The 20462-nt window shown below is 49.8% G+C and overlaps 1 protein-coding gene across 1 annotated transcript in view; it reads right to left on the bottom strand.

Annotated features, from left to right (window-relative positions):
- Positions 1–361: 361 nt before the first annotated feature.
- suco (SUN domain containing ossification factor) overlaps positions 362–20462 on the bottom strand; it is a 47270-nt gene continuing 27169 nt past the window's right edge. Inside the window, exons 5-26 of the mRNA XM_048252909.1 lie at positions 20225–20353; positions 19666–19798; positions 18273–18384; positions 16491–16618; positions 16102–16169; positions 15245–15352; positions 14989–15094; positions 13472–13492; positions 13100–13155; positions 10866–10954; positions 10536–10601; positions 8921–9004; positions 7159–7246; positions 6717–6912; positions 5443–6629; positions 4953–5040; positions 4173–4277; positions 3791–3942; positions 3237–3328; positions 1973–2028; positions 926–1199; positions 362–894 (exon numbers count right to left, since the gene is read on the bottom strand). Of these exons, the coding sequence (XP_048108866.1) occupies positions 620–894; positions 926–1199; positions 1973–2028; positions 3237–3328; positions 3791–3942; positions 4173–4277; positions 4953–5040; positions 5443–6629; positions 6717–6912; positions 7159–7246; positions 8921–9004; positions 10536–10601; positions 10866–10954; positions 13100–13155; positions 13472–13492; positions 14989–15094; positions 15245–15352; positions 16102–16169; positions 16491–16618; positions 18273–18384; positions 19666–19798; positions 20225–20353 (3613 nt within the window). The 3' untranslated portion in view covers positions 362–619. The remainder of the gene's footprint in view (positions 895–925; positions 1200–1972; positions 2029–3236; positions 3329–3790; positions 3943–4172; positions 4278–4952; positions 5041–5442; positions 6630–6716; positions 6913–7158; positions 7247–8920; positions 9005–10535; positions 10602–10865; positions 10955–13099; positions 13156–13471; positions 13493–14988; positions 15095–15244; positions 15353–16101; positions 16170–16490; positions 16619–18272; positions 18385–19665; positions 19799–20224; positions 20354–20462) is intronic.

Here is a 20462-nt window from a genome sequence, read left to right as displayed (position 1 = left end):
CCTTGTGTCTTCCATGTGTCCTCCACATTGCACATCTCTCCAAGCAACAAAACAGAAGTAAAAAGTAAAAAGGAGTTTCACGCTGTGGTCTGCACGCTCTGTAACGGAGGAAAAAAGGCACATCTCCAGGAGATGGGGGTGGCGTTGCCCCGGTGACCGTTCCCATGGGGTCAGTTCCACTCTGCTTGAGAGCGTCATAGCAGGCCAGGCTTACCAGACACAGCCATTAGAGATACAGTGAGTGAGTGTGAGAGAGAGAGAGAGAGAGAGAGAGAGAGAGAGAGAGAGAGAGAGAGAGAGAGAGAGAGAGAGAGAGAGAGAGAGAGAGAGAGAGAGAGAGAGAGAGAGAGAGAGAGAGAGAGAGAGAGAGAGAGAGAGAGAGAGAGAGAGAGAGAGAGAGAGAGAGAGAGAGAGAGAGAAAAAGAAAGAGAGAGTATAAATCAAAATCTCAGGACATGGGTGAGAACGAAAACAACGTCCTCCTCTCCCACACCGTGACTTCACGCGGTACTCGAGGTGACGGTCAACAAGTGTTCAAGACAGGGCTTGACGCTGCCACAGCTCATTTGAGCACGATGTGCTGCGTGTATATGTGTGTGTGTGTGTGTGTGTATGTGACTCAAACGTGTCCGGTGACAGTCTGCACCCTGAAGGTGCCCATGCCAACCCCCAGCTCCTGCTTGCCCTTGATGAGGTCCTCCAGTATGGGCAGGGCGCCGCCGGACACTGGGATGGGCACGGGCAGCAGCTCGTCGCCCTCGTCGCCACGGTAACCGTTCCAGCTGTGCCGCTGCTGCTGCTGCTGCTGCTGTTGCTGGTCAGCTTGCTTGGAGCGCCGGCGCTTGAAGGACCTCTTCTCCGCCTTGCTGCGCGTCGGCAGATGCCCGTTGTCGCCGGTAGGGCGCGAGGGTGACGGTGGCCGGACGGCAACGCGGCTCCACTCTGAACGCCGGCTCGTCCGAGACGGTGGACGAGCCCTCCGAGCTCACCTCGGACCAGGCCCTGGACGAGCAGGTGGAGAGCTCACCGATTTCGGGGCACGGCAGGAAGTGCAGGCTGTGAGGGTAGCTGCCGCTGAGGCCGCCGCCGGTGCCGTTGCACTTGGGCGCACCGTTAGAGATGGGTGCGGGCGCCGCCGTGATAGCCGAGGCTTTCAGGGTCTCCGCCTTCTCGCTGGCCTTCACCTTGCAGCGCTTTTTCTGCAAAGGGAGGAGGGACGACAAGGGGCAGAGAGCAGAGACATTCACTCAGGAGGAACTTGCACCAATTACAGGAATGTTAAAACACCTACTGCTCTAGGACACATTAACCACCACTGTGCTGAGCCATGAGATCTCGGAGCCATCTGCATTCATACCAATTAACCAGTTATTAGTCATTAATAATCAAGTTATTAGTCATCAATAATCAAGATCTGATCAGCATGCACGTGTTGTGGTCAGTTCTGGGGATGTCACAAGACAAGCCAGGACAGACAGGGATAAATGGAGGGAGGGCTGACAGGAGGGCACCCTGTACAACAAACTAAAACCTGCTCAGTAAGCTCCATAGCTCAGCAGAGAAGCGGTTAATGAACTACACCACACGACTCCCAGGACTGTGTTCCACAGCGCACTGCACCACCCTCAGCAGTACGCAGTACGCACGTAGCAGTATGCATGTAGTAGTATGCAGTAGTGTGTAGTATGCATGTAGCAGTATGCATGTAGCAGTATGCATGTAGCAGTATGCATGTAGTAGTATGCAGTATGCATGTAGTAGTGTGTAGTATGCAGTACGCATACTACCCACAGGCCTCCCTGAATGCAATGCAGTGCAACACAAAGGAAGGTCAGGGCAGGGCAGGAGAGGTGGTGAGTGCGTGTGGTGCCACAGGCCTGCCAGCCGGACACAGCGCTAGCGTTAGCACTAGCGTTAGCGCTACCGTTAGCAGCAGATAAGGCCACTCGGGTGGGCGGAGCGGACACTGTACCTTTTTCTCTGGAGAAAACCTTAGAGGTTCTACAATGTACAAGTCATCAGGACCTACTAAAGAGGGGAGAGAAGGGGCCAGGTTAAACGATGGCAATGGAAAACAAACAACACACACACACACAAACAAAACAAACAAACAAACAAACAAACACACACTCACACACACATATAAGCATGGAGTGCACTTGCAAGTAGTACTCCACTCGCTCCCTACACTCACTGAGGACAAGCACCAAATTTGACAAACTACACAAATTTTATTTTTTTTTCCCTCGTAGAAACAATGTAGGCCTTTGTCTCTGTTGCTGTTACTACTTGCAAATGTCTGACATGTGACGGCCAAAAGCAGAATGTGCTAAAAATAGCCTCCATGTTCGCTGCTGCTGCAGAGTGGATAAACTAGCCGATGAGGAAGCCCCGGGAACCCGGCGACGCCAGAGGCAAAAAACGCGTGAGCACAAAAAGAACTAAAGAAAAGAGAAGCAGCCGCAGGAGGGGGGTGGGGTGGGGTTGGGTTGCAGAATAGCCGTTTTGCTCGGGTGTAGTAGCCGCTGTTGCGGCCGTGGCCACATGGCTGATTCATATGGAGCATCACATGATGGGAATGAGACGCGCTCGTGGCGTTGGGCTGTGGAAGGTCGGCTGGGCCAGGGGCTCAGCTGAGAGCGCAGCAGGAGCGGGAGCAGTGGCCCCTGGTCTGGTCTGGACAGAAACACAATAACACCTGCAGATCTGTGAGCCAGATGGTGTGGAGGGCAGGAAGATTAGGGCACGGTAACACGAGCCGCTCTCTCTCTAAGAGCGCTGCCTGCCTGCCTGGGAAAAACCATGATGTCACGCAGCCTTTGTTCGTCATTGGCTGGCCCCACCGAGCAAATGAGAATGGAATTAAAGGGTGTGCGAGAACACAATGACACACAAGGAACAAGGTGAGGGTTTAGTTTAGCCACTGGGAACCTGTGTGTGTGTGTGTGTGTGTGTGTGTGTGTGTGTGTGTGTGCGCTCGCGTGCGTGCGTGCCTGCCTGTATGTATGTATGTGTGTGTGTGTGTGTGCATCTGTGCGTGCTGTTTTTAACAAAAAGTGTGTTTAAATGCAATGGAGCATTGAAATATACAATAAAATGTGTGTTTGTGAATACTGTGTGTGAGTGTGTGTGTGTCCCAGAATGTCCTTGAATATGAAAATGTTCGTGTTTGTGTTGTGTGTGTGTGTGTGTGTGTGTGTGTGTGTGGTGTTCAGTGCTCATTAGAGATTCATTACCATCTGTGGCAGTCATCTGGAAGGACTTGGAGCGCACCAGAGGAGAGGACACTCTGCGCTTCAGGCTCATGTCGTCATATGAGGAGAAACACCTGCAGGAGACCAGAGAGAGGGCGGCCATTAACCAGCACCCAAGGGGCAAGAGAATACTAGCAATATGTCATACCGCACATACAACTTAGTATACACCACATTCCTCACATTACTAACTAAATATATCTCTTTAGCACAGGAAGATTCCAATGTTATAGGTCATGTCATGTATACACTGTATCAACATAGTGATATACCTGGGTGGAGCTGATTTTAGGATTATGTGAGAATGTTAAGACAACTAAGTTGGACATTGTTTCAAGCAGAATATCCATCTCAAACATGAGGAAGGGCCAGTTATAGTAGAGTGTGTGGAGAATGTATAAACATCTGTGTGTGTGTGTGTGTGTTATTTAACCTCTACAGTAATGAAGCAGTTCTTCATTTATCTACCTGTGCTGTTGGAGGCCATGTTTATAGAATGTGTGTGTGTGTGTGTGTGTGTGTGTGTGTGTTTGTACCTCTTTGGGCTGGGGTAATGGTTGGTCATGGGCACAGCTGTGCTGGTGCTGCTGTGATTGGAGGAGCCTCGACAGCACTGCATGCAGAGCAGCAGCCCCAGGAGCAGACACAGCACCAGAGACACCACCAGGTAACTCTGCCTGTCCGACACCTGAGGACACGGACACACACACACACACACGCGCACAACACACACGCGCGCACGCACACACACACACACGCATCACACACACACACGAACACAGAATACATTAGCCACAGTATCATTCACCAAATCTAAAGTGTTCTACTATAGCAACAAATCCACAAAAAAACAAACAAAAAAGATTTATATATATTGTTCTTATCGGTGTTCTTATTGGTGTTCTTATCGGTGGTTACCTCTCTCTGCAGCTGGATTACTGTAGCAGAAAGATTGAGCATCAGTTTAGTGACGTTCTCCAGCTGGCTCTGCAGAACATGAATGGACTCCGTCTGTTTCTGGTCCTGTGTGTGTAGAGAGAGTGAGGGCTTACTACTGCATACTACACACTACTACATACTACTACGTGCATACTGCTACATGCATACTGCTACGTGCGTACTGCTGAGGGTGGTGCAGTGCGCTGTGGAACACAGTCCTGGGAGTCGTGTGGTGTAGTTCATTAACCGCTCAACAAGTGAACAAAACACACACCTCAACAAGTGAACAAAACACACACCAGTGTTTCCCACACACTGACTTGTTTGTGGCGGCCCACCACAATACCAACATTGACCACCACACAATGATTTTCCAGGTTGTACTAAATTGTGCATCATAATTGTTAGCATCATAACCACGCTGTGCTAATTTGTTAAAAACTGTTGTATTCAAGTTAATTCTGAAAACCAACCACCACAAATGGAATTCAATTCTGTGGGAAACACTGCAAAGGTCATAACCGCGATGCGTCTCAAGTTCAAGTAGTGTCATGTACTCATAACAGGAATTAGAAGTAATGAAATTCTTTTGCTCAAGAGCCAGCTCAACTTTAAAGAATAAATTAAAAGTAGTAATTAAAAAGGTATATTGTGTGTGTGTGTGTATGAGGGGGATCTGGTGTGTGTGTGTGTGTGTGTGTGTGTGTGTGTGTGTGTGTGTGTGTCGTGCGCCAAAAAAGGGGACTCTATGGTGCTGACCTGCTCCTCTGCGATGCGCGACGTGTTCTGCAGCTTGATGATGGTCTTATTGAAAGCTCTCTGCATCTCCTCCATCTGTTTCCGATACCTGCACAACAACCACAAAAGTCATTTTTAAGTTGTGACTGCGCTCGTTGTGAATCAGACATCCATGTCAATTCACACTGTTCTGACAAGCTCGCAAACTAACATGGTCAAACAGCATTTGATGGGGTCGCACCCACATGAACACACTTGCATACATGCTTTTACTGTCCCCTAGACATCGTTTGGTAATGGTTATGTATTGCTTTTGGTTACTTTTAAATAAATACTTGGTTAAAGTTATTTCTGTTGTCCTGACTCCCTATTTATGTTGCGGCTTAGAGCCGGGTCGTAATAACACGTGCGTGTGTCTCTCTGTGTATGTATGTGTGTGTGTATATGTATGCAAGTGTGTGTCTCTGTGTATGTATACGTGTGTGTATGTGTGCGTGCGTTGACATCTCACCTCTGGCTGAGCTCCTCCAGGTACCTGCTGCTAAGCGACATGTTCATCTCCAGCGCCTTGATGCGGTTGTTGAGCCGCATGAACACCGACTCCTTCTGGTTGGAGCCGTGCACCAGGTTGCCGTTGCCGTGCGGCAGGTCGGCTGTGTTTTGCAGCTCGGCGTAGAAGTCGGTGGCGGTCCGGTGGTGTCCGGTCGCCACGGGGACGCTCAGGAGCAGCTCCTCCACCGCCTCCTCCACACGGTGGTCGGCGTGCGGCGCGGGCGCCTCCGGGACCTCCTGCTGCTGGGGGGGAGGAGGCGCGGGGCTCAGGGGCCGGTGGTGGGGCAGCTCCTCGACCCCGGGCCTGCCCGAGTCTGCGCTCTCCGGCGGGGGGGGAGCGGGCAGCTCCGTGGGAGGGGCGATGATGTCCGCAGGCTGCGTGTGGGTGGGCAGCAGCGGCTGCAGGGGCTGCTGGGAGCTGCTGTCCAGGGGCGGGTCCAGCCTGGGGGAGTCCGTCTCCGGGCTCAGGGCCTCTGGGGTGGACGTGAGTCCGGCGGAGGTGGCCGTGGGGGTGGGGTGGAGGTGCGGGGGGCTGCTGCTGGTCCGGTGGCCCTCCGCCTGGGTCTTGGGGACCTGCTCCAGGTAGCCCGGCCGCTGCTGCTGCTGCTGGTCCTGGGGCTCGCCGGTGGGCCGTTCGGGGATGTCCTGCGTGGGGGTGGGCTTGGCCAGGGAGCCGTCCGAGAAGCTGTGGGGGGGCAGCGTGGACGTGCGGCTGGGCTCAAGCAGGATGGGGGGGTCCGACGGGCGCTCTGCGGCCCTCGCCGCCTCGCCCTGGTGGCCGGCGCCCGAGTCCGAGGCGTCCGTGGGGCTCGCCCTCTCGCCCTGCGCCGGCTCGGCCTGCGGGAGCCTCTCGGACGCGGGCTGCCCCGGCGGCTGCTCCTGGGCGAGGGTGGGGGTCGGGGCCGGCACGGCCGCCTGCTGGGCAGGGGGAGGCGCCACGTGCGAGGAGGCCGCAGACTCCCCACCACCGCCACTGCCCCCCTTGCTGGCCGCTCCGCGTGCCGCTGCCCGGTGCTGCCGGTCCTTGCGCTGCCGCTGCAGGGCCAGGGTGACGGAGCACCAGCGGCAGAGCTTCTCCTGCAGCGAGGCCAGGCACGAGAGCGTGGAGAGGTGCGCGCAGTAGAACAGGCTCTCGCGCTGCGCCGCCTCGCGCCGACGCTGCTCCTCCTCAGTCTCGGGGGGGCTGGCGGCGGCGGCGGCGGCGGCGGCGGCGGCGGCGGCGGCGGCGGCGGCGCCCGCCTCCTCCGCCCCCTCCTCTTCCTCCTCCAGCAGCGTGACGGTGGACTGGGATGACTGCTCCTCCTCCTCGTCCTGGACCAGCGTCACGATCTGACCCCCCTCGGGGAGAGCAGAGTCCGCGGGGGTCTCGGGAAGCGGGACGGCCTGGTCGTCCTTGGGAACCGCTTGCTCCGCCTCGGAGACCTCCAGCCTGGGCAGGAGTCAAACAGTGGAAATGTCACACACACACACACACACACACACACACACACACACACACACACACACTAGCAGCACTAGACTGCCTGCCTCTAAGCCGTTTACAGACCTCAACTGAACTCGCAAAAGAAAGCCCTTTCAAAAGCTAATTTCCTGAATCATGACCACATGTCCAAAAAAGTCTGTTTATGAATAGATATGTGTGTGTGTGTGTGTGTGTGTGTGGTGCAGTACTCACACAGGGGGCGTGGTGGGGGTTGGATTGGGGCTGACGGAAATCTCAGATGCCGTTTCTGTGATGTTGTCAGCGCCGGATGACGCGTCCCCTGCGGACAAGAGAGAACAACGGGAACAGATTAACAAAAGAACCCTTGCTGAGGTAAAATAAGGACCAGCGAGACTGAGGAACTAGAGACTTCTCTAGCTGAATACAAAGAGACTCATTGTTCCTATTAGAGCTATCCCTGTGCCAACAGATACACACATTCACTCACTCATCCACACACACACACACACACACACACACACAGACACACACACACACACATCTGGAACGCAAACACTGCACACACTACAGGGAGGGGAATGTGGTCCAACAGTGCCTGGACCGCATTATCAAATAAAGATGGCAGAAACACATCACCATGGAAACACATCGCCATGGCTGCTAATTCAGTGAGATCCAGAATGAAATGGGGCGAAGTGGGAGGCTAACCACATCAGAATCCCTCAGGTAGCCTGCGCTGGGCCACGCAGCGATATACCCGCATTACTAGGATGGCTGTGACAATCGGCCTCAGTATCTGTGCAAATGGATTACTATATCAGAGCTTGGGGCTGGGCTAAGGCCGGTCTCATACAAAGGCTGGCATAATCCAGGATTTGGATAATCAAACCAGAAGGGACTTGGAAGCTGACAACGGTTGCTAATGATTACAATGGAAAGCCTAAACAAGTTGGGTTCAAATTCTGTCTGACGACTGACTTGCATATTTTCCTCTTTATTTGTTCTGGGAAGAAGGACTCTTGCAGACAGGACACTAAAACGTTTGGTTTTCCCTCAATAGTTGACACTCCTTCTCCCAGCTAAGATTTACATTTTGGTACCTAGAGCATGCGTTGTGGCCACACCCCTCTCTCTCTTGCGTAACTTAATGTAAACTAGTGCCATGGAGAGGAAAGAGTCTGACCAGAGATGGTTCTAAAGGATCTTTGTTTTGATACTCTTTGGGCACTGTTCCTGGGCAATGTTCCAGAGTACTGTGGTTCTGGCACATTACCATTGATATTCAGCAACATTTATTTTCCAGGAGAACTTTTAAAATCACCAGTAGGCAAATTGTCATGATCATCTAATAAGAACACTTGGTCGGAACCGGTTGTGTGGTTGCCCAGCAACATTGTTCAGTTGCCCCATGCATGCTCACTTCTAGGGGTTCAGGAGGGCAAATGGAGCAGAACACAGTTTTATTCAGGGTAAGAGAACTGCTTGCCGTAGTAGCACTATGTCTGTGGGGCATCTTAGAGCATCAACAGAGATGTTGTGAGAAGGGAGAGAGAGAGAGAGGAGCGAGTTGGCAGTGCCCTGTGCCTACTCAAATCCCCTCTCTCAGCAGGTTGGCATGGTGACAATCCTCACAAGTCACACACAGCTGCTAGCCAGAACTATCGACAAAACAGTGCCAATTACACTGGTTTCCTTTGACGGGCCAACAATAGCCCTGTGTGTGTGTGTGTGTGTGGGACTGTAACAAGAGAAAAGCTAAATGGTCTTGTGTTCCTAGAGAGTGCGGTGATGGTGTGGCCCGGTGGACAGCAACGTTAGAGACTTTCAGTACCTTCAATGTGTGTGTGTGTGTGTGTGTGTGTGTGTGTGTGTGTGGGTAGAGACTCTCAGTACCTTCAATGTGTGTGTGTGTGTGTGTGTGTGTGTGTGTGTGGGTAGAGGCTCTCAGTACCTTCAAAGTGTGTGTGTGTGCGTGGGTAGAGGCTCTCAGTACCTTCAATGTGCGCTCCTCCTTCCTGCTCTGGCTTTGCCCCCAGCACGTTGGCAGCTATGTTATTCACTATGTCCAGGATGGCATCTGGAGCAAACACAAAACACACACACACACAAAACAGTAAACATCTGCAGACAAAGACCTCCCGACCTCCCTCCCCTCTCTCCATCATCCCCTACACACACACTCTCTCTCTGAACATGCAGGCCTCCTTAATAAGAGCCTTAGTCAGATGGCCATGGGGCCCTCAGGAAGAGGCCTCATCACGGGCTGGTAACTGGCCGCACAAACCTTTACAGTAAGGCTGTACAGACCAGCTTGCCTACCCGCCCCTGTGTATGTGTGTGCGTGTGTATATGTGTGTGCGTGTGTATATGCCTACGTGTAGTCATGGGTGTATAGGACTGTGCGTTTTCTGAAGGAGCACAGACGTGGTTTGTGTGTGTGTGTGAGTGCACGCGTATTTATGTGTGTGTGTGTGTGTGTGTGTGTGTGTGTGTGTGTGTGTGTGTGTGTGTGTGTGTGTGTGTGTGTGTGTGTGTGCACGTGTGGGCATGGGGGTGTGTGTGTGTTTTCTCAAGGAGCACAGACTTGGTTAAGCCCTCAAGCACAGAGACAAAAGTGGGGGCCTGGGCTTCTCAGCCAATCAGGATGCAGCCCTGCTCTCGGGCCGAAACCTCCCCCTGGCCAATGACAACCACCAAGCACAGAGAGGCATGTGTGCACGGCTGTGGACGTTGCGTCATGAGGGAATAAATGGACACTGAAGTAACCAAATTCCCAGTGTTTACGCCAGGGGAAAAAGCTGGGTCCTGCGCTCCCCCTCTGAGAACAGCCACCTTATTCAATTTAGCCTGCTGCCTCTAGAGTAGAGTAATCTAGGCTTTTTCTCCTCACAGTCCTTGGGCTAACAGTGCTTAACTAAAGATGCTTTTCATTTATTTTATATATTCAATAATCATAGAAATACATCACTATTTCCTTTCATACTTTCATAGTTCCTCCATATATAATCCTACAGAAACTACAATATGCACCACAAACCATTTCACCATGAAATAATCCATAGTGAGAAGTTTAATACTTAGGTTACACTTTACTTGACAGTATCGACATAAGAGTGACGACACGGTCATGAATGCGTCATAAACAAGTCATACAATTTTATGACAACGCTTCTGTTATTAAGTGACATTCGGTTTTTGTCATAACAAGTTAGGGTTAGGGTTAGATTTAGGGTTAGGGTTCATGTCTCATGACAGTGTCATATGTTCATGACAGTGTCATGTCACTCTTATGTCAATACTGTCAAGTAAAGTGTTACCAATATACATTATGTATAAACCAAACACACCAATGTCAATGCAGGCGTATAGACGTCTATATACACACTGCCTCCTGCTATAAAATCCATGAGTGTATATAATAAGTAGCATGCTTCTCATTAGTGCTGCCTGAGGCCACAGCCTCCTACTCTAAAGATGGTGGCTTCAGTGTTCCAAGTGATTTATGCGCCATTGCCATACCTAATGAACCCCGAGAGGCAGGCCTAGCAGAGGAAGCAGAGGGGTGTGTGTGTGTGTGTGTGTGTGTGTGTGTATGTATGTACACGTACTTGTTGCAGATCCCAGCAGGTTCTTTGAGGATTTGTCTTCAGATGGGATGTAGCCAGGAACGTCATCTGCTGAGAGAGGACCGGTTATCTCAGAATGCTTAAAGCTTAGGGTCAACAGAGCGCACTGACTAAGAGAGGCAGTCATACAGGCTGCAGAGGAGAAACACCACTTCTGCCTTTCAAAATAAAGCCCTCAGGGCAGATCAAAGTTGGACTAGATGTTTTGTTTACAGTTCTACAAAGCTGGCTCTGTTCATCCAGCCAGCTCCCACACACACAGACATTTCTCCGAGAACAAACAGCGGAGGTGGAGGCGGAGGTGTTACCAACCGAATTCCTCGTCCGGGTACTCCAGCCTCTCCGCGGGGTACTGGGAATCGGCCTCATCGATCTCCTCCACCATGCTGGTCCCGAACACTCTGCAAAAGGCAGAGCAAGTTTTTTTTTTTTAGTTAGTAAATAAATAAATAAATAAATAAATAAATAAATAAATAAATAATAATAATAATAATAATAACAACAACAGTGTTTCCCATACATTGACTTATTTGTGGCGGCCCACCACAATATCAACATTGACCACCACACAATGACTTTCCAGGTTGTACTAAATTGTGCTTAAATCTGGTTAGCATCATAACCACGCTGCACTAATTTGCTAAAAACTGTTTTCAAGTTAATTCTGCAAACCTACCACCACAAATAGAATTCAATCAAATCAATTCTGTGGGAAACACTGAATAATAAAAAGATATCAAGCGCAAAAAAAATGGGGGAAAGGGGCAGAGGGCTAGATAAAAGAAGGCCGTGGGGGCATACCGAATGGAACACCGAGACACAGAAAAACAGAGAGGACATATAATGCACGCTCTGATATCTTAAACAAACAGGGCAGTGATCACCCCGCCATGCCCATGGGGTGATAACCAAACGCCAGCAGCATCGGCGGGGTCTCAGAACTCAGCTATGAGGGGGCCATTCTGCTTGGGGGGTCATCAGTACAACTTATCTAGCAGTTCCACGCCGCAGCAAGGTATACTGCCCTGAACTTTGCCCCAATGCTGGGGCGCTTTGTGTGGAGCATTGGACCAGTTCAGGAACGGGTTTGATGGCTCATTGCTGCTTCCTTAGCTAGAGGCGCAGGGAGGTAGGAGTGGGGGGGGGGGTGGGGCGGGTAGCTGCATGCAAAGAGTGCATTAGTCAGGCGATGGGAGGCCTGAGGGTAAATTGGTGTACATGCCTCAGCAGGTCAACGACGCTAAGGACTTCATTTCAATATTAGTACTACGCTTTCCCAAAGAAAGACTAAACAAAAACTATAAGGAGCGCAGCTCCAGGGGAGGATCGGACTGCTGTTGGATTGGGTCATCTGAGGGAGGCTGTTCCTCCATTTCGATCCCTCCCCTGGAGTCTGGCTCCAGGCTGGGCTCACGTTGAGGCTGAATGTACGGAATTTCCATATGGAGTCAAGAGTTACAGACCCCCCATACAGTGCTGAGGGAGAGCAGTCCAGCTCACTGCTCCCTACTCGGGGCCCCATGTGCCCCTTTCAGCTGCACAGCAGAATATACTTCAAGCAGCCTAGGAAGCCTCCGGCAGGGAGAGAGAGAGAGAGCTTTAAATGCTACCTAAAGCAAAGTCTCCCGAAAGCCCTTGGGCTGGTCTAGCACAGGCTGGATGAGCCCACATCTGAGGGTCTAGTGAAGGAACCAAATAAAAGAGTTCCTGGGGATCAGCTGGTAGAGTTGGACGATAAAGCCAATCAAACTCAATTCCCTAGTGAGCATTGTGACATCACTAAAAGAGAAAAAAGTATAAGTATATATGTAAGGGATAATGCCCGAGGAGGTGTCCAATATCAGAAATAAATGGACGACGCGGAGGCGTGAACCGTCCGACGCGAAGCGCGGGCCATTTATTTCTGATAATGGACGCATCAAAGGGCATTATCCCGTTTATACCATGGTCACTTACGAAATAAATAAATATGAAATCAATTATTAATACTAAATGAGTTTTAGAGCTAAAATCATTAGTTTTTTCAGCTGTTTAGAGTTGATTCCATTGTTGCGAAGCCTGCCTCCAGGCTCAACCGTCGTCCTACTATCGTTGTTATAGTTACCATTCATAAGTATTGATATGGAACGGCGATTAAACTTTTTTTTACCAGATCTACTTCACAGGTGTAGTATATCACTTTTTAAACGACACCCTTTTTAAAACCTAGACCATGGTATAAACTCTTTTGATCCCGTGAGGGAAATTTGGTCTCTGCATTTATCCCAATCCGTGAATTAGTGAAACACACTCAGCACAAAGTGAACCCACAACGCACACACTAATCCTGACGCAGTGAGCTGCCTGCTACAGCCACGCTCGGGGAACGTCTGCTTGAAGAACAGCATCAATATAAAAATATACATAAATGCAAACATTACGCATGCCAGTAAAAAGGATGACCTACATTGTGGCTTCAAAAAACAGGCAGCATTTATTTGACATCTGTAATGAAAGCGTCCAATAAGACCACAAACAAATGAATGCAAATGTGTAGTTTGGCTCACCTGAACAGGCTGAGGGGACAGAAATGCTCTGACCCAAAGTGGGAGAGAAGTTCCACCTACGGACATGAAGACAAAGAGCCCTTAATAAACAAATGCATTTCTCACCAACGAGTGAAATCTATATTAAAAAATAAAAAATCAGAATGAAATTCTTCATTCAGTGGAAAATCAAGGGCAGTGAGGCATTTGCGAAGCTGATTTGCAAAGTGAATTTTACTGTGTGTGTGTGTGAGCTGGTTATTTTTAGTATGTGTGTCTATGAGCGGCTATGACAAAAACAATGTGTCTCGGTCATGCATTACAGGTACTCTGTGCACTGCCACCAAAAAGCCCCCTTTTACCATGCATTCAAACTAAAAGGAGAATGCTAACCTTCATGTACTTGATGAACATCTGATGCAAGAGGAAGACAAGAGAGAGAGGGAGAGAAAAAGAGAGAAATCAGTAAAAAAAGGACTTGATTCATGCCACAAGCAAGTCAAGCAATTTTGTCTTTTCTTGGCTTTTTTTTGGTTTGATTGATTTGTTTTTTCCCTACTGTTACAGGTAAGGTAAGAAACAACAAGACAAAACTAGCAAGAGCTTTGACAGAGAGAGAGAGAGAAAGAGAGAAGCAACCAGTGTACACACATACAGAGTGTGAGGCAGAGGAATATGACATCACATCACATCACATCACAGAACAGAACAGTCAGATAAGCGATTTCCTCATCTGATGCAGGACAAACACACGCCGTAGAGGGGCGCAAGGGACAGGGGCTGGAAGAGATTATAAAATGGTGGTGTGGCACGGTCGACTGCCCTCCAAGCTCTCCTTCCAAAACATCTCCACTCACCACCCTCCCAACCTCAGGCACTGCTTACAAAACACACCCCTGACGATTTCACAAGTGTGCGTAAATCATGGCTGCCATGAAAAGCCAGTCAAGTGCCAAGCAGCCCACAAAAAACATCTAAGTGCCTGAAGAGACCTCATTAACCCGCAAGCAAAACTACCGCACAACAGAACAAGGAAAAGCGACGGTAAACATCAAAGCAAAGAGGAGCACAGAAGGAATGAACAGAAAAGAAAAGAATAGAAAAGAAAAGCAGTGTTTTGAATATCTATCTAAACGAGTTCAGCTCTAATCTGCTGACTAGCATGCTTCAGGAGCATCCAAAAGTACACTGTTAATCTAAACAGAGCTTCCTCAACAAATGACTGTGAATGCACTTTCACCTACAATCTACCACAAGCAGAAGAGAATGGGGCTTGAGTGACATTGCCCTGCCTTTTATACCCCTCTTGAAGGGGGCATTAGTGTCTTCCTGCGGCCCTCACACAATGAGGGTCTGTATGCTCGACTGTCGCCTCTCCACCCCGGAGGTAGTCAATGTGACTTTCAGATTCCTCAGCAGCACTGGTCATGTTACAGTACCTCCCACCCCCATCCAGAAATCATCTACAGTTACATGCTTCCACACACACAGAGATGCACAAACGCACACACACACACTGATGCACAAACACACACACACACACACACACACACACAGATAAATAATACTCTGGCAAGGATAATTGTTGGGGATCATCCGTGAAAGGTCATCCTCTATTAGAAGATCCTCTTTGAAGACCCTGGGGACCAGCACCACCTACCGTAGTCATGGGAACTGCCTGAGGACGTGTAAAGCTAAAGTGGCCTTTAGTCAGCAGTTCATGTTGTCTGATGAGCAACACTGTAGCACCACGTCACATGGCCTCCTCGTCACTTTCAACTTCATTAAAAAAAAAAAAGTGTCCACACCACTCCGCACGAGGGAAGAACCCTGATCATGTGATCAAGCATGATGGGAGCCTGGAGGAGTACTACTCATGCCCACATCCTCATTTATTTGATTATTTTTACCTTGACGTATTTAGCGTAGAGCTGCTCGTCCAATGGGAAGCTCTGGACAGTGCGCTGGTCACGGGCGTGGAACGTTCCCAATTTGATCCACTTGTTGGTTGGGTACCTAAACGGGGAAGGGTGGTATGACTCAAAGCAATAAGAATGTGGCCAACACTACTGAGGGAAGCTTGATAAACGCAGTATCACATAACTGACTGAGAAACACAGATAAATGTGTGTGCATATGAAAACGCATGCTTGTGTGAGACTGTACCGGTCACTGATGGACACCAGGAAGTCTTTAGGTGTGGACGAGAAGAGCTCGAAATTGGCAATGTCCAGCTGCTTCACCTGGATGGGCTCACAGAGCTCAATGACAAACCTGGATGGACAGAATCAGAGAGAGGAGACAGGAGGAAAGGAAAAGGGAAAAAAATAAATGTTAGAAAAAGTGGTGAGACTGGTGAGTCAGCTGGGGGCTCCTTCTAGAGCCTGACGGGCCCCATGGGCCACCCTGTCACCCTACTCCACCCTGTGCCATGTCAGACCAGCGGCAGGGTGGAGAGAGAGAGAGTAAGAGAGAAAAAGAGAAAGAGAGAGAGAGAGAGAGAGAGAGAGAGAGAGAGAGAGAGAGAGAGAGAGAGAGAGAGAGAGAGAGAGAGAGAGAGAGAGAGAGAGAGAGAGAGAAGCAGGGACATGATGTGCAGTGCTAATGAAGGGAACGAGGAAGGAGGGCGGGTGCAAACATCTCAGGGCTAATGGTGTGACTCACAGATGCGTGGGCTCAATCACATCAACACAGCACAGCACAGCACAGCGCAGCAGACAGAGGACAGAGGACACAAGCACAGACGAGCCGAAATCAGGAGAGGGGGATGGGGAATAGGAAGAAAGGGTGCTGAGGGGAGAAGAAAGTGATTGAAAGGTTTTTGCCAAAAGTGCAGAAGCAAGAGCTGTTGAAAACGTATAATAGACTTTTTTTTGTAACAGCTGACATGCACACAAAGAGAGAGGAGTGGAGTGGGAAGATCTATGTGATTATTGGCCCTGACCGCTGGCCCAGTGTGTGTGTGTGTGTGTGTGTGTGTGTGTGTGTGCGTCATGGAGCTGGCGTGGCACGGGCACACTCACCAGATCTTGTTACTGCAGGGGTTCAACATGTAGATGTCCATGTTCTCCATCAGGATGGCCGACGTGCTCTGAGGGAGAGAGGCACACAGGTCAAACTCAACGTCCGCAACGTCTGATGGACGTCGCTCCCGGTCTCACGCGTCAATTCCTCCAGCTGAGAAACTACTGATTTCTCCCCAAACTCACCCGTGACCTTACAGCAGCCATTTTACAAACGGAGAGAAAGGCAGACTGAATTTCCTCTTACAGACTTCTAACAGTGATCTGAATGGACGAATACTACAAGTTCTATTCCATCAGTGAGATCTATGGCTACTGCCTACATTTGTTGCCTGGGGTCATTTGGGGGACCTCTGCACTGTACTGTCCTGTGCTGTGCTGTGCTGTACCTTGGCCTCGCTGTTGGCAGACAGGATTTTAGCCCCACACTCCACGGAGGCGTAATTGTTTTTGAAGTTCTTCTGGACCTTCTTCACTGGGTGGGGGTTCCCGTTGGAGGAGGTGTGTAGGGACTGACCTGGAACATAGAGGGAACTAGTTAGCCAGGAAAACCAGGACACCTACACAAGATAAGGGTCCACCCATTGCACTGTGTGTGTGTGTACACGTGTGTTCACCATCGACCCTGAACATGTTTATGCCAGCGGCCTCTTTTTTTCCAGAAATCATAGGAACAACTTATCACCTGTCTGTGTGCTATAGTGTACAACCTGTATGCAAACACTATCTCTGATTGATAACCTACTTAGGGTGTGGACACTCCTGTGCATGTACCTACCACCTGAGCGCACACACACACACACACACAGCATCTCTCATATCCTCTGCATCTCAACACCACTGAATCTCTGGGAAAAATGGAGACATTCATTAATCTTTGACAAAATATGGCCTGTTAAGGACAAGAAATTACAACATCATCAAAGGCTCAGTTATTTTCCCACTTTGCCTGGAATGAGAACAGGGACAACACAATTGTGGTGGACTTGGAGCCAGTCCCCCTGTTCCCTAATTGCATCCCCTTTGCCCAGGCCCTTGGTGTCCTTCTTCCACAACCATTCATTGTTCACTGCACTCCCTCATTCAATGGTCTACTCTGGAGTGCGTGCACAGGATGTGGTCAAACTTACACTTGATTTGTCAGGATTAATACTTATAAAAGAGACCGGTTCTACGGAGAAGGGACATGTACTATAATCCAGCTCCCGATAACCACGCAGCAACAGAATGGACTCTAACTCTTTCACTGCTGCAGCCTCCAGACTATTCACATATATGATGAGTGGACATACATACGCATGGATAACTCCTATTATATTCCTGACCTGAAGGGGTTAGCGCGCACACACACAGCGGCACGCTCCATGATCTAAGAGCTTTAAGAGAGTTCATTCTGCTTCAGTGAATCGGGCTGGTTCATTACTGAAGCAGAGAGGGGTGTGTGTGTGTGTGCATGTTTGACAGAAAGAGAGAGACAGGGAGAAAGAGTGAGTCAGTCAGAGAGAGAGAGAAAGAGCGAGTCAGTCAGAGAGAGAGAGAGAGAGAGAGAGAGAGAGAGAAGGAGAGAAGAAAATGTTATGCAATGTTCACTGTGCACGCTCTACTTCCTAAAAAAGGCCCGTGGTGACCGTGCTAGCAAAATGTGGCCCCCCACGTGGCATAGAGGAGCAGGAGAGACAAGTAAAGGAACTGAGCTGAAAGGGTTAACGTTACCCATTACTGAGCTTAAAGGGTTACCCATTGACTGTGAGACTGAGCTGAAAGAGTTAAAGGGTTACCCATTGACTGTAAGACTGAGCTGAAAGAGTTAAAGGGTTACCCATTGACTGTAAGACTGAGCTCGGCTGTGGCGCAGCAGCCACTCCAAAAGCATTCTGCGTTCACTGGAGTAGAATACTAATGGCGTCCCAGAGGAATGTGTGGAGGCCTGAGTTTCTGCACGTGTACGGTCTTGAGCATGCACTCAAATGCCATGCATGGAAAGATGTGTAAGTGTGTGTGTGTATGTAAGTGTGTGCATGTGTGTGTACTTACAGTATGCACTTAAAAGGGTATTACTGTTTAACTTGTAACTGATATTCAAGTACAAGTCATCTGCCCAGCTTCACCAATTTGTTTTGTCCTCTTTGTGACAATGTGTGCGTGTGTGTGTGTCTCTCACTGTGACTTACTCTTCTCCTTCTCCACCTCCATCACCTTCTTCTTCCACTCATCAAACGTGGGGATGTCCTCTTTGCTGGGCACAGAAGGGTCAGTTTCCCTGGAGCCAGAGGAATCTACCACCTGCTCAGAGGGAGAGAGACACACACACACACACACATTAGAGTCCACACACGTCGACACAACACGTGACACACACTCTCACACACACACACACACACACACACACACAGGACCTCTGGGAGTTACTGAGCTGTGAACGGTGATGTCTTATGTAATGTGAATATGAAACAGTCGCTTTAGGCCTGCCAGCTAGCCACAGTCACCCAAACAAATCCCATGTGCAACTTCACAATCCTCTTTAGAAATTATGCAGGGGGAATGGATTGGCCAATCTGTCTGGCCACTGTTTAAGTGCAGCCATTGACCTTTCAGGCGCATGGGGTGAAAAAAGGGAGACTTCCGACAGGTTATTTATTTTGAAATGCCTTAGCCTTTTCTTCTACTCACCAATCTGCTTCTGTACATGATGCTAGTTAATGACACACCTCCTTAAACAACACACCCACCCACACACACATTCCGCTCTCTCTCCCTCTGTCGGTCTCCCTCCCTCTCTCCCTCCCTCTCTCCCTCCCTCTCTCCCTCTCTCTGTCTCACCATCACCCACTCTTTAAGAGTGCGAGAGTGCATTTACCAAATTAAACTTTTATGAGGCCTGTAGAAGTGGTGAAAACTCTGACTGAACACAGTCAGCCCTGCCTTACATGGTCCCACTTTCTGTTTCTCTCTACACTAAACAAAGCTGATGCAGCCATGAGAGTTTGGGGATTTCAATAGGACAATGCACAACGTGCACACACGTTCCTATAAATTCACCTAATCTAAACAAAAATTGCAAGCTGTCTGCTCGCCACGGAGGAATGCAAAGAACTCTGAAATCCATTCAGTTGCCACACAAAGGAAGCAGAGAAAGTAGAGAGGGGCGATTGTGTTCGCTTTCTCGTCACGGGCCGACAGTGAACGCTCCACTATGCCCTGGGGGATTGTGGGATACATAGCTGCTGCACTGGTGGACGCGAAAGGCTACACATCTGCATATATGAGAAAAATGTGTATGATGCCTGTGGTGCAGGTAGGAGTCTCTCGTTCACCTGGGGCTCCGCTGGCTTCAGAAATGCGTTTGTGTATGTAAGTGTGCGCACGTGTGTGTGTGTGCGTGTGTACTGTACTTGCAGTATGCACTTAAAAGGGTATTACTGTCTGGTAACTGATAGTCACGTACAAGTCATGTGCCCAGCTTCACCTGTTTGTTTTGTCCTCTTTGTGACCACGTGTGTGTGTGTGTGGTGGTGGTGTGTGTGTGAGAGATGTCTGTGGTGCAGGTAGGAGTCTCACGCTCACCTGGGGCTCCTCTGGTTTCAGAGATGCGTTTCCGCTCTGGTCAGGATCTGCCACGACGAGATCCAGAGGGGGAGGGAGGTCAGCGTTGGTCCCTGTCCCCCGACCCAGCGTGATGGACATATTCTCCACATCACTGCAGATAAGAGACCACAAGCAATGGAGGGGACCGTGAGTGCACGGTTGCATAACAACAATATAACTACAATAAAAATATATATATGTTTTACATATATATTTTTTTGGTTTACATAGGCATGTACATGTTTGAGGGATGTCATCAATCCCCCCTTTGGCTGACAACATGCTATGACTCAATGTGGGGGAAGTGGAATCCAGCAAAACATATGAGGTGGGCAACATGAACCAGGGAAACCAAAGGGTGGGGAGAGGGGAGATGCCCACCGGACTCCAGCCTCGGTGGCCTGAGTGTGTGTGGGCAGGAAGAGCCTCCGCATCGGGCACCGCGTGCCCGTCCGTCCTCCACCACATTACCTGTCAGGTGTTGATTTGTTTTTGTTTGTTTTGTTTTTCGGTGCCTGGGGGGGGGGCGAGTACTCACCTTGTGAGTGTGCTGCCAAAGTCAAGGGGTTCGCTGGAGGAGGGTACCCCGGTGGGCGGGATACCCACCACACACTCACTGGCACTAGAGCTCTCTATGGGGAAAGCAGCACTGGGAACCTCTAGTGCACTGAGGGAAAGAAATAATAGGCCATTTACCCAGCAGGACTGGGAGAGGAGAGGAGAGGAGAAACAGAGGGGGTGAGGGTGGGGGGGCATGGAGGATTGCATGTCAGAGT

Source organism: Alosa alosa, chromosome 9 (assembly GCF_017589495.1).
Source record: "Alosa alosa isolate M-15738 ecotype Scorff River chromosome 9, AALO_Geno_1.1, whole genome shotgun sequence".
Lineage (NCBI taxonomy): Eukaryota > Metazoa > Chordata > Actinopteri > Clupeiformes > Clupeidae > Alosa > Alosa alosa.
Note: the sequence above shows the minus strand (reverse complement) of the source record. Positions and strands in the feature narration are given on the sequence as shown.